Source organism: Myotis lucifugus, unplaced genomic scaffold (assembly GCF_000147115.1).
Source record: "Myotis lucifugus unplaced genomic scaffold, Myoluc2.0 scaffold_460, whole genome shotgun sequence".
NCBI classification, from domain to species: Eukaryota; Metazoa; Chordata; class Mammalia; order Chiroptera; family Vespertilionidae; genus Myotis; species Myotis lucifugus.
In genome coordinates, this window is record NW_005871508.1 from 149,238 (window position 1) to 163,348 (window position 14,111).

Here is a 14,111-nt window from a genome sequence, read left to right on the forward strand (position 1 = left end):
CTGTGTTTTGGGGAAAGAACGCCCCTGAGTCCCGCTTGCATTGGCTTCGTCATCAAGTGTCAAAGCAGAAGGAGCTCCTATATCCCTGGGGCTGGTCCATCAGCCACCTACTCTTATTTTACGTAGCGAGAGAGCAAGGACGCCCCGTCTTTCTTTACCTTGAGCCCTAACTTTCCCCTCGGCCGTCCCTGTGATTACAAGCACCTTACACGCTTCCTTCATGACCGACTCACCGGCACGCTGAAATGGGACCTAGTCCATCTCCCGGTCTTGTCTTTTCCTGTATCACCCCTTCCAGAGACTTCATTCCGAGACCGTTGCTAAGCAACCCTACATCATAGCCGCCAGCCACCAATGACTAATTGTCCCCAGCACTTTAGCCAGGCAAATCGGGAGCGCCCGCGACCATGGCGAGGAGTGTGGCGGCCAGCAGCACACCCAGAGGTCTGTCCGGGCGGTGGAGACAGGGACACTGATGGATAACAAGACGTCCAGTCTCATGCCCAGCGAATGGCGCGGCCGTGAGCCCACCCGCCAGGCGCTGTCCTCCGCTCCTGCTCAGGACCTAAGTGGGAGGGACGGGTGGGAACACCTGGATGCAGGCGCCGAGGAGAACGTGGCTCCGGGCGTGTCACCCGGGCGCTCACCTCCCTCCCTGGCGGCACCGCCCATTTCTAGTTCCTACTGGAATCGAGGATCTACTGGTAATCGAATTTCAGCCTCAATTTTACGGTGAGTGTAATGGAGTTAATTTCTCTAATGCCGGCGGTTCACGGGAGGGTCCCCCGTGGCCGCGCGGCCCTGGGATCCGAGCAGCTGTCGGAGGGGCCGCTAAGGAATTCCTTATTAGCTGAGACGCAACCAGGCAGAAAACTCATTACACAGTGCTAAATAGACTTAATCACGTCCATTAGAGAAAAATGGCCCCGATAATGACAACAAATAACGAAACTGCAGAAAGTGTTCAAGGAAAAACACACACACACACGTCCCCTCCCCACCGCGTCTAAGAGCACACGGACAGGAGCCCCTCGAGACCAGAGAGAAACCCCCGCACGCGGCTTCGTGCCCACGGAAGACCCTGGCCGCCAGGTGGGCGGAGATGACTCACGTTGCCTGTGACAAGGACAAACGTACCTTTCAAACATGGCCTTGCTGGTTTGGTCGATGTACCATTTTAATCAGAAGGACATCCTCGGAGGGCAAATGTTCTGTCTGCAGACTGGTTCTCGGGGGGGGGGGGTGCTGGGGTGCTGGGGTGCTGGGCAGGGAGTGCTGTCCGGGAGCCCACAGTGCGCACTCGGTGAGACAAACACAGACCGACTAGCCCGGGGGCACCCCGACTTCCCTGGAGCCTGACGAACGCTCAGAGTCCAAGGCGTCTTTTACTCCATCCCCCGATCTAAGTCCCCGAGTGGGGGGACCTCTGCCGTCCCAGCCGGGGAATCCACACGGGGAGCCCCAGAGTGAACTGACCTCACTCGGGGAGAGGAACTGCCCGGACCAGGGAGTGAGGGCCACTGGGCTTCTGGGCACAAGGCCACAGGGCCCAGGTGACGTCGAGCGCAGGCCCAGCAGGAGGTGATCTCTGGAAACCTGCGCACGTCTGTGGACACATCACAGCAGACCGAGACGGAGCTATGGGACTTCGGGGAGAGAGAAACGAGGGGGAGGGCGCTGAGAAGGACCAGAATAAAGACTAATCGCAGGTGCTCTCCTGGCTCGGAGCGAAGGAGAGGACCGGGAACAGGGACTGGAAGGGCTGAGGCTGTGGGAGGGCTGGCGGAGGCCCCGACTCTGGCGACTTCTCTGCCTAGAATGAGGAGGGAGGAGGGAGGAGGGACTGCGTTTTTAAGCGGATGGGTCCTGGCGGGGTGGCTCAGTTGGTTGGAGCATCGTCTGGTGCACCAAAAAGTTGCAGGTTCGATTACTGGGCAGGGCACACACACAGGTTTTGGGGTACATGCAGGAGGCAGCCAATTGTCTCTCTCACATCAATGTCTCTCTCTCTCTCTCTCTCTCTCTCTCTCTCTCTCTCCTCTTCCTTCCTCTGTCTCTAAAATCAATAAAAACATACTTAAAAAAAAAAAGAAGCAGGAGGACAGTTTCAGCTCCCTCACGTTTGCTGATGGCCCAGCGGAGGGGGCCCGCCGGCGCCGACACTGGGAAAGTCGAAGGTCGAGCCGCACATCCCCACCCAGAACCCAGAGGCCGCCCCTCCTGTTATTCATACTTTAGAGAGCATGAAGATGGAAGCCATGAATGCGATTCCCCCGAAACTCAAGTTTCCCGATCGAGGCGGCCCACGCACCTCCCTGCCTTTCTGTTTGGGTGGGATGGCCTTCGCCATCAGAGAGGGACATTCCTGGCTCCGTCTGTAACCCTCGTCCCGGTTTCCCTCCAGGAAACCTCCTGCCCAGGCTTCCAGCGCATCGCCTCTCGTCCCTTCATTACCCCCCCACCACCACCTCTCAGCTACAATCCAGGCACCTGGGCTGGGGACGCAAGGACCCAGGGGTGAGAGCACAGAAGGACAGAGCTGCTGGCAGCCATCCTGTGGCCAGGAGAGGACAGTCCAAGAGGGACCCACACGAAGGTGTAGGAGCTGCACGGGGAGCAGGAGGTCATGGTGGCGGCCGCCTCATGGGATCCAGGATCGTGCGGCACCAGAGCCAGAGACGGGGCCTTTGCAGACCCACGAGCCAGACTCACCTCCCCCAGGGCCTCCCCCAAAACCCAGCCGAGCGCTTTTGTAAAAAACATTTTTATTTCTTTATTTTTATTTTTAAATATGTTTTTATTGATTTCAGAGAGGAAGGAAGAGGGAGAGATGAAAACATCAATGATGAGAGAGAATCATGGATTGGATGCCTCCTGCATGCCCTCCACTGGGGATCGAGCCCACAACCCGGGCCTGTGCTCTGACCGGGAATCGAACCGTGACCTCCTGGTTCATAAGTCGACGCTCAAACCCTGAGCCACACCAGCTGGACTCAGCCAAGCTCTTTCTCCCCTTTTTCAACTATAAGAACTCTAATGGGTGCAACACGCCTGCTGGCAACCCTGGTGGTTCCCGGGGACTCTGGGGAGAACGGACAGGCAGGACCAAGCGACTGCAGGGGGAAGACCTGGGCCGGGGGGCTGCTGGCTTTGTGTATTTGGCACCGGCCTGCCTGCTGCAGGCTAGATGCCCTGGGAGTGGGCACGTCCGACCCCGGGCCACCGCGGGGCGATCGCCGGGCACTGCGCTCAGAGTCGGGTCGGCAGCTCAGAGGGCCCGGGAGGCCCGGCCCCAACCAGCCAGCAGCTGCACCGAGTTTCATCCCATATCATTTTTACTGAAAAGAAAACCATACAGATTTAATCAGCTCTTCATATGGAAATATTTAACTTTCTTTTTTTCCCCGTGGAGTTGTTTGATATTATTGTTTTAAGAGTCAGGATTACGGGGAGGGGGAAAAATCAAGACGTGTGATAGTGGTGGGCACGGAATAGCATCCATTCTTGGCAAGGACACGAGTCTCCTTTCCAGGAGACGCACGTTTAAATGCCCTGGCGTCTCCGTCAATTGCCTGGCTCGATGCAGAACATATTACACGCCCGTGAGCGTGAAGCGGAGGACGGAGCGACCCATCGCGCACAGCCCGCGGCCCGGTCGGGGCGGGATGCTGTTATCCGCCAGAGTGCAATGCTCTCAGGAAAGCAAGCTCCCGCGGCCGACAAGTGTAGGGAGGGTTCCCTTTTGGCAGCCAAACCTCTGAGGTTTCATTTGCTCTTTCGCCTTCAAAGATGTTATCGGACAACCTCGCTCCGGGACGTTTCGTCTCTGAAACCCTCTGATGTGGACCTCGCTCCCATATATACCGAGTGAAGGAGCCACGGCCTCTCTCGGCGGCCGTAAAGTGTAAAACACCTCTTAAAAGAGACGTTCTTTGTTTCCCGGCCAAGGGTGCAGGAGACGGAAGAGGCGGCCTTTTAAAAGCATCATTTTAAAACGCTGCGTTAAAGAAAATGAAGTAGCGACGCGATCTACGGAGCGATTTAAAAATGAGGACTGCTTTGGAGACCACGCGGGCATTCTCCAGTGCAAAAGTGACGCAAGCTGTAGTAGGCCAAGGCCCAGAACATTCCATCGTGGAAACGGGCCGTCGGGAGCCCAGGGGGGAGGAACATATAGGGCCCGGTCACCAACCGCGTTCGGAGGACGCGCCCATTTGAGGACCAGAGGACCGCCCGTCCCCTGTGCCGGTGGGTGAATGGGGGAGGGTCCGCCCTGAGGCCTGGCCCTCGCCCAGCCCGGACAGCCTTCCCCCAGCCTCAGCCTCACATCCTTAGAAACGGTTAACCCCGAGATACGCGCAGAGCAACGACAGCCATGCAGCTATCGAATCCACAGCCAGGTTAATTCGCCTCCCCGCCATTTCGCTTTGTGCCGGGGGCATCTACTGGCTGAATGCCACCTTCACCTCCCAGGCTCCCAGCCCTCGCACGTGCCCGAGACGGTGCAAACGGTGAGCAACTGACAGGAGGAGTTCGTTGGAACCCAAGGCACAAAAGACTTTGGCGACGTTATGGATAATGCTTTTTCTTTTAGAGGAAAAAGACACCCCAAGTCTGTGGTGCAATCAGGGCGCTGCAGCTGTCTCTCTCCCGATAACCAAGTACCCGCGGCGCGATTTCCCCGGAAACGGTCACGCGGCACGTTTCCCTCCGGTCGGCGCTGGTGTTTCTGTCCCTTCCCATCGACACCGACGGCATTTTTTCGGTTGTCTCGCGAGCAAATAAATCAGAAAGCTAATAGCCCTGTTGATTTGTCGAAGCTTGGTTTTTTTCTTTTTTCTTTAGAAAAGAGAAATAAAGAATCGCTTTAAAGGGAGAAAAACTGATCGTGGCGTGTGAACTCCAGCGCGGTTTCAGGCTGCGGCCATGCCAACTGTTAGGGGAAAAAACGAGAAACTCCACTGCAGCCTAAGTAATAAAATCTTCTTTTAAAGCACAAATACTGTGCAGGGAAGAAACAGAAACCCTGGCGCGGGGACAGGGAAGGTGGGGGTGGCGTGAAGTAAAACACGGACCGGAGCGCGGGGATGCGTGGCCGTGGCCGGGCTCTGAGTAATCTGTCCCCAGAGCAGTGTGTGCATGATCTGGGACCTCCTCTTCCTCTACCCCATCAGCCCGAGGACCTGAGAAGGATGTACGCCTCTCTCTGAAGCTCTCTTCACTGGGATTCGCGTGACAAAACCTTTATCACCACTGTGCTTTTCCAAGGAGGCGGCCCCGGAGATGGGAGAAGGGCCGTTAGAAGATGCTCATGAGCATGGCAGCCTGTCTACGGCAAGCCCTGGCAGGGACAGACAGGGCGGGGGAGGAGACACGGAGAAGACACATCGGCTGTGCGTTTGCCAACACGCTGCCGTCCGTCCCCAAACCAGAGAGAGCAGGGCATTTAACATCTGAGTCTCCTACCTGGATGGCTGGGTCTCATAATTGACAAATAATTGACTTCCCTTAAAATCAGGGTCAAAGCTGCCCGAGGTACCACCCCGGTGAGGAGCACAGTGGGCCCACTGTTCCCGGCGGCCTGGAGGGTCCTGTCCGCCCCCCGGGTCCCCTGCGGGTGACGCCAACAAAAGGCAGCAGTTGAATGCAGAGAAGGGCCCGGTGGGAAGAGCTGGGATCCTGTGACAGGCATTCACCGGCCGGATTGTTCTCACACAATCGCTCAGTATCTCCGGTGACGGCCGGACTCGGGAGGGGGATCCGGGTGTCTGCCAGGTACCGCTCTGACGCCGAGAACCGAGAACCGGCGAGCTGGAGGCCGGACGCCGCGCCAAATGCCTCTTCCCTACTTCAGGCTCTTCGGGAAAACGCCGCCCTCCGGGTGCAGGGCGGACTCCTGGGCCGAGCGGGCACCGCCAAGGGGCAGGGCCCGGACAACGAGCATCCAGCGGTTTCTACCCCCACCCGCCTGCCTCTTCCCTTTCCCTAAAATTCTGCCCCAGGGGAGGAAAAAGGCAGCCGCTGCCCCCACTGGCCCCAGCCACCCCCTCAACACTCGAATGAATTAAATGCAAAGATACAAAGACGTGTATTTCATTTCAGCTGGTGTTTCCCCAAGCCCTCCCACCACCGGGCTATATGTAAACATTACCCCCCCCCACACACACACACGCACACACCACTGTGGATTTAACTGTATTCCTAATTGAAAATGAAAATTAATTTGCTGTTGATCAATTCCAGGTGGTAGATCGGCCTGAAATGGTAGCAGCATGTGTGTTTTTTTTCCTCAGTGACCACACGCCAGTGCCCATAAACACCCGTGAGCGCGCGTGTCACCGGCGCCCACGGGTGGCCGACGCCTCCTCCTCCTCCTCCTCGTACAAGCTCTTCCAGGGCCTCTCTTCCCTTCGCTGATTGGCACCATTCAATTTTTTAATGAAAAGATTTACAAAAGTGACGAGACGCGTGCAAATAAACTGCTGACAGACTCGCGAGCTAAGTGCGTGATTACGGCTGGGGGACTACAGACGTTGAACAATGGTGGCTCGCATCGGGATGCACGCGGGCATCACAAATCAGCCGGCATCTGGTTTCTTTATCGAAGTACCTTTCTTACGGTTTGGACCTTAATTTTTTACAGTTGACAGCAGTGTTATTTGAGCCAGTCAGTGGCATCTGGCTGCTGGGAGGGTGGGGGGTGGGGGGCGCGGAGAGGAGGGGGGAGAAAGAGAGAGAAGAAGAAAAAAAAAATCTCCATGCACTTTAATTAATTGTGGAGAAATTACATGGTCCTTCAACCGTGTAGTTTGTCATCAGCGCGCATTAGAGATTTATATTAGATGTTTCTCCACAGTGTCAGGAATAATTAAAAGGGGGTAGGAAATGATGCCAACCAGCAATGCTTTACATCAGTGGTGAAAGTTTTATATTTATTACAGCCAAACAATTTTTAGAAGAAGATGTCAACTCCGAGGCCCGCCTGCGCGTGGAATACATATCAGGCGGGCGGGCGCCAGGGCTGCCGGGAGAATGCGAGGGCTCGTGTTTAATCCATCAGGCCGGCCAGAACCGGGGTGGCGTGCCAGAGTTATTAATGACGTGGCGTCCCCTCTTCTCATAAACACGTTCACCCAAAACAATAAGGAACATATGCTTTCTTCTTTTTCCCTGAAATGCGCCTCATCCAGTGGCTCCTTCTGATCCTAATAAGAACAGAAGTGCCAACTATATGCAAGTCTCGCTCTTTATTTTTTTTTTTTTCTCAATGAATTGGTGCCACACTTATGGCTCAGACAGCAATGGTGGAATTGCTCAGTAAGAAGATATCAGGATGGCCCCGCCCGTGGGGCTCAGTGGTTGAGTGCCTATAAAACACGATGCAATTCCCGGTCAGGGCACATGCCCGGGTTGCGGGCTCGATCACCAGAGTGGGGCGTGCAGGAGGCAACCGATCCATGATTCTCTGTCATCACTGATGTTTTTATCTCTCTCTCCCTTTCTCTTCCTCTCTGAAATCAATATTTTAAAAAAAGATATCAGGATGGCTTTAAAAAAATTTTTTTTTTTCATTGCTTTCAGAGAGGAAGGGAGAGGGAGAGAGAGAGAGATAGAAACATCAATGATGAGAGTCATTGATCGGCTGCCTCCTGCACGCCCCCCACCGAGGACCCAGCCCACAACCCAGGCATGTGCCCTTGACCAGAATCGAACCTGGGACCCTTCAGTCCACAGGCCGATGCTCTATCCACTGAGCCAAACCGGCCAGGGCAGGATGGCTTTGACTCCCCAGGGCACATGGTTGGTTACAGCATCCCTGCAGGAGTCTTCCGGGAGGAGGCCACGCCCAGACAACAGCCAATGGAACGGTGATCTGGGAAACGGGGCTCTCAGCTTCCTACTCCTGCTGCCGGTGAGCACACCTGGAACGTGACTCCTTTATCCTTTCTGGAGATCAGAGCCACGCAACCTTTGGAAAGCAGAGGTCACCAAGAAGCTCCCAGGGACGTTCCGGCACCCGCGTCACAGGAACCAGTCATCGGGGGCGTGGGTCCTCTGGTTTGTGCTCCCAGCGGAGCAGGTGGCCTGCCGGGTCCTCTGCGCCCCGGGCAGCACATTGCAGGGGGCGACTGGACGCCCTCCCCTTTGCCGAGTGTCTCGCCGGGGAGGCGGGGCTGGCAGTGATCCCCGAGTAGGTGATGCCTGTCACTTCGTATTTATTAGCCGCCTGCCCCGGATATTTTCATAATTTCCACTTAGCTGGCGTGGCCTCAGAGGAGGACATCCTGGGAACCGCAGCCTCGGCACAGCCCCGCCTCTGCCCCGTTGGGCGCCCGACCAGGCTCCTCTCCTCAGGGCCCGTGGGTCTACGGCAGGTGTCGGGGGGGGGAGGGGTGTCCTCCTCCCTGAGACCTTCGTGAGCTGTGGAAATGGTGATGGAGTCCGCCACGCAGGGCTCACGGAACTTCACGGAACTGCCAGGCGGGTCCAGGAGGGGGGTCTGCTTCAAGTTTCCCCGAGCTTCTTCTACAATCAAGTAGTAATTCCCTTAATGATGCCCACACTTCCATAACCATGTTCCTGAATTAAGTTTACGGGGTGCTTTACAATGTCCAAAGCACTTCTGTAACTATTATTTCATTTGACTAATCCTTGTATCACCCAACATCAAGGAGAGAAACCGCAGCGCGTTCTCCCTCAATCCGAAATGGAGCACACATCTTAGGCGCACTGCTCCTCGGCGGATGGCGTGGAAAAGTCCGCGCGGAGCTTTCTAAAGTGCTTTCTGTACTTCAAATACAATCGAAATTTCTTCCTGTGGCCCCGCCTTCCTCCCTGCGGCCCCGCCTTTCTTTCTGCTGTTCCTAGGTGCTGCCACTCCCTCTGAACATTGCTCCCCCATCCTCCTGTTCATCGGAGACAGCAAGCCCGTCCCCTCCTCTGGGTCTTGGCACTCCAGGTCCCTCTGCCTGGGACGCTAACTCACTCCGCCTCTTGGTGTGGCTGTCTCCTTGTCTTTCAGGTCTCAGCTCAATGTCACGCCCAGAGAAGCTTTCTCTGACCTCCCTACCTGGTATTACCCACCCTACCACTTCCATTTCCTAGTTTGCTACCGGAAATGATCCTATTTATGTATTTATCTGACAGGGGTCTCTCCCATTCGAATGCGAGCTCCAAGAGAATTTGGGAATATTAAAAGTTCAGGATAGCTTTTTCTATGCACTAAGATGCATCTACAATTGGTTTCAAATAATCGGTGTGTGAAATTGTTCTTTAATCCGGTAGACAGTCTCTAATCCGGTGAGTATAACTGGGATTTTTACCATATAAGTGGTTTTTTTCTTCAACTCATTTGGATTTCAAAGCCACCAATGGAACCCCTCTTTTGGGGTGATCCTAATGGAATTAACCAAATTCAAAGAGATGTGGACTTAAAACCAGGATCACTGGAAAGAAAAGAATATTAATAAAAGGTCAAACCACCCTTCCTGTGTTCCTAAAAGGGTTATTTTAAGGTCAGTTTTTTTTCACTGTTAGTGTTAAAGCAGTTCACTCAACCTGTACCTCCGTCTGAACTCCAATTTGAACTGAAGTTTGCAGAGGTTCAGACAAACCCCTGCTAAATGCAGCTGCAGATTGGAGCAGCCAAGTGCTGCTGTGGCCAAGGCTGGAATCGCCGGCTCAGCCACACTCCCACCTCCCACGGCAGGTGCCGATGGCAGTCCGGCACACCAGGACTGGCCAGGGCCAGAAGAAGGAAGTTGAAATGAGAACAGGCGGATTTGAACCCAATATAGGCAACAAATTCCTACAGGAAGGGAGAGTCCCATAAGTGACTAGAGAAATGATACAAATCTCTGGAGAGAGTACAAGTAGGATAAATCCACTGACACCTGCACTTCTTCAGGCTCATCTGTGTAGCTCCTGATAGTATCTAATAGACTAAGTGCTCAGATACATGCAGTGGAAAGTCTGGACGACACTCTACTTTGAGGGCAGGGCCATGTCTCTCTAGTTTTCCACTGTCTGCTCAGTGCTCAGGACAGTGAGAGCTGCTCCCCAAACAATCATGTCCCTTATTTCACTGGTGCACAGCCAAAAGGACTCTTAGGTAGCAGTCTTCATTAGGGTCCTCTGTATTATTACATGTCTATACCTCTTGGTAAATTTTTGAATACAATTTTTGATATATTTTTGAATAAAATTTTTGATATATTTTTATTGATTTCAGAGAGGAAGGGGGGGGGAGAGAGAGAGAGACATCAATAATGAGAGAGAGTCATGGATTGGCTGTCTCCTCCACATCCCCTACTGGGGATTGAGTCCGCAACCCGGGCATGTGCCCTGACTGGAATCAAACCGTGACCTCCTGGTTCATAGGTCTATGCTCACCCACTGAGCCCTATGGGCTGGGCTCTAGGTAATTTTATAAGACAGAAACAAAGCAGTATTACTAGCTCCATCTTTGGAAGACAAACTGAGGCAATGAGCTTGTAAAAACCCCAATACACACAGAAGTGTCCTGGCTGAGCTAGAACTCAATCCGAGGATTCCTGCTTAGCATGAAGACTCTATTTGTTGGTTACTTCTGACCCTACAGGTGAATTTCTGTTTGTGTGGGAAACCATGATAAGGAGCCAGAGCTCACGGGAAACTTCCGTGTTTTCAGAAATGAACTCGCTTCTGGACGAGCTTGGAGTTCCAAGCAAACAGAGGCCGAGGGACTTAGTTTCTGACCTTCTGATCTATGGTTATGACCCAGGGAGTCCTCTTTGCCCTCAATTCCAAGGCCCTGGATTCCCAGCCCCAAGAAGTGGGGTCCGGTCTTTGGGTCTTCCCCCTTAGTCCAGCCCAAATGAAGGCCCTCTTATGCATGCAGAGATGGTAACAGAGATAGGCCCCGTGGACGCTGGGAGCTTGGTCCGGAAAAAATGTTTAAAATATTCAAGAGCCAAATATTAGATTAGGACTAATCCGGTCAATTCAGAAGACTGAGGGGCACCGAGAACCCTCATCGAGGACAGACAGCTGAAAACATGAGCTTTTTCTCTGTTTTGTTTTTTTGTGTGTTTTGCCTCAATCCACCGACCTATCTGAAGGTGGAATCTATCAGGTATTTGAGCACAGACCTGAGACATTTCCTCCGCTCCTCAGGGGAAGGAGGCGAGGAGGAATTGGTTCCAGATGAGATGGTGGGATCTCCGTTGTGTTTCTAAATTAAAGCTCTGCAGCCCCTGATGTAGTCACTGTGTTTGCTCATGACACTATCCCCACCACCGCCACCACCACCACCAACAGCAACAAAAGCCCATCCCCAACGACAGACATCAGAAAGGAACTCAACACACACCCAACACCTAGGGATCCTATATAATAAAACCCTAATATGCAAATCGACCGAACGGCGGAACAACCGGCAGAATGACTGGTGGAATGACCAGTCACTATGACACGCACTGACCACCAGGGGGAGAAGCTCAATGCAGGAGCTGCCCCCTAGTGGTCAGTGTGCTCCCACAAGGGGAGTGCCGCTCAGCCAGAAGCCGGGCTCACGGCTCCACTGCAGGCGGGCAGTAAGGAGTGAGGGGTCCCAGACTGCAAGAACCCCGGACTGCAAGAGGGATGTCTGACTGCCGGCTTAGGCCCGATCCCCGGGGGGGACTGGGCCTAAGCATGCAGGCGGACATCCCCTGAGGGGTCCCGGACTGCGAGAAGGCATAGGCCGGGCTAAGGGGACCTCCCCCTCCCCCTTGCACAAATTTCGTGCACCAGGCCTCTAGTCAATGTATAATTGAGGTTTGATTTTTAAAAATTATATATTTTTATTGATTTCAGAGAGGGAGAGAAAGATAAAAACATCAGTGATGACAGAGAATCATGGATCGGCTGACTGCCTCCTGCACGCCCCACCCTGGGGATTGAGCCTGCAAGCCAGGCATATGCCCTGACCGGGAATCTCCTATGATCTCCTGTTTCATAGGTCGATGCTCAGCCACTGAGCCACGCCAGTTGGGCGAGGTTTGATTTAGGAAGAAAAAAGTAAGGGCGAGATCCAAAAGCCTCTGACAATTCCAGTTATTGAGTTTAAGAGCACAAACCTAAGAAACAGAAAAAAAAATTCCCAAGGTTACGCGTAAGAGGCAGGAAGCTGCTTTGTCGAAGACCCCAGAGAGGCCTTGCGACACACAAGGATAATCACCCGCGACTGAGTGTTCTCCAGTGGCCTCGGCATGACAAACCACATGGCTCCCAGGGAGCCCTGAAAGCCCGCATGTCAATTCAGGGTTATGGATTAGACCTCTTCACCCTTCTCCACTCAACATACCTTAAAGCCCCTACTCTCCCAGGGCTGTTCTAGAGGCATCCAGCAAAGAGACTCTTGAAAAGTCACAATCAGATATAGTTACAGGACGCCTAGTGAAGACCCTGCAGTCATCCGAGACCCCCCTCGTGTTGCCAGGAGCCAGACTTGGGGCCAGAAACTCGGTAGCCCCATGGAGATGAAGGAGAGGCCTTCGAGGGGTCTCACCCCACTGCCTGGATGTGAGCGGCTCTGTGGTCCTGGAAACGTCACCTGACGTTTCCATGGTGACGCCCTGTTGTTGATACCTATCAAGTACCGCTCTGGCTCCTTATCTTGCAAGTTTGTATTAAGGAGCACATTCAAATCAAAGCGGAGGATTTGACTAAAGAGAATATCTGTTTTACAGCAAAAATAACAACACTGACAAATCTGATCCTGCTGAACATTAGTCACGATGGGACCAGAGTTCTTTCAAACCACAAGGAGAAAAAATCTCAGAATCGACTGTGCATTTTCTGAACTGGATGGTTGCAGGAACCCCAGAAAATGAGACGCAAAGGGAGCGTGCCAGACTCTATGTCTTGACCATTATTTTGGAAGGGATTTGCGCTCCCAGTTACGTTTTGCTGGTGATTCAATGTGCTTCGTTCCCTCAGCACACAGGGCCCATGGGGGCTGGTAACCTCATATACTTTGCTGTGGACACCAGCTTATTAAAAATGCATTCAAGTCCGGCCGGCGGGGCTCAGTGGTTGAGTGTCGACCCATGAACCAGGAGGTCACGGTTCGATTCCCAGTCAGGGCACATGCCCGGGTTGCGGGCTCCATCCCCAGTAGGGGGCGTGCAGGAGTCGGCTGATAGATGTTTCTCTCCCTCCCTCTCCTTTCTCTCTCAAATCAATAAAAACATCTATATATTTTTTTAAAAGGTACAGGGTGTTCTGCTCCATTTCTCCTCCGTTTTCAAACTGGAGGGTGTTGCCCCAGAGACTTGCCAGCTTTGCAGTCTCCGCTCCATGCAGTGGCCGAAGATGACACAGGCTTTGTCATCTCCCTGGGGAGAAACACTAGTTCTTCAGACAGAAGTATCTCTTTAACCAGGTTAAAAAAAAAAAAAAAAAAGACAGTCTGGAACTGACTGGCTCTTGGCAACGTGCCAGTTTCTGAAAGCCAAGGTGATGGGGAAACCTTTTAACCTGAAGAGGAGCGAGGAGGGAATCCGGCTGTCAGTGGGTGAGGGCGTGGAGCGAGCCCTTCACGGCCAGCCCCGCACGCAGACAGTCAAGAGGATGAGTAACGCACCACGAAACATCAAAGTCACTAAAATACCGTGGGCATCTTTCTCTAACTGGCTTTGCACCCGACGTATGAATACAGCTGGGGTCACTGAGTGGCCGCCAGGATCCACCTTTGGGGGGAATTTTTCACAATTGCCCCCCCCCCCCCCCGGGACAAGGGCAAGGCTGAGCCTCCTTGCACTGTAGGTCTTTTGGAGCTACTTTCTGGTACACAGTTTGTAATCTCAAACCTCCCTGTACCCCTAAAAGCACTTGCGCACACAACCCCCTCCCCAAATGTCCCTTCACTTCTAAGTTTGAAGTCAGAGCATCACTGTTGCCTCCCTCCTTCCTCTTCTTCATCCCCATCAGGGATAGGTTGTGAGGTTCTCTCAGGCGAGAAGGCCTCTGAAACTCACACTTCCCTCCTGCTCTCACTGCTCTGCCTGGCGCAGGGCCACGCGACTCAGTCCAGAACACTGCTCTCCTCCCAAATCCCTCCTTCAAGCAAAACAACCCAAATCCATGCA

General features: G+C 53.5%; 1 protein-coding gene across 3 annotated transcripts in view; it reads right to left on the reverse strand.

Annotated features, from left to right (window-relative positions):
• FTO (FTO, alpha-ketoglutarate dependent dioxygenase) overlaps positions 1-14,111 on the reverse strand; it is a 243,524-nt gene that overhangs the window by 38,110 nt on the left and 191,303 nt on the right. The window contains exon 10 of one of the 3 annotated variants that reach the window (XM_023744388.1): positions 7,112-7,205. The exons of the other annotated variants lie outside the window; for them this stretch is intronic. Coding sequence (XP_023600156.1) covers positions 7,130-7,205 — 76 coding nt within the window. The 3' untranslated portion in view covers positions 7,112-7,129. Of the gene's footprint in view, positions 1-7,111; positions 7,206-14,111 lie in introns of those variants that run through there. 3 annotated transcript variants of the gene reach the window in all.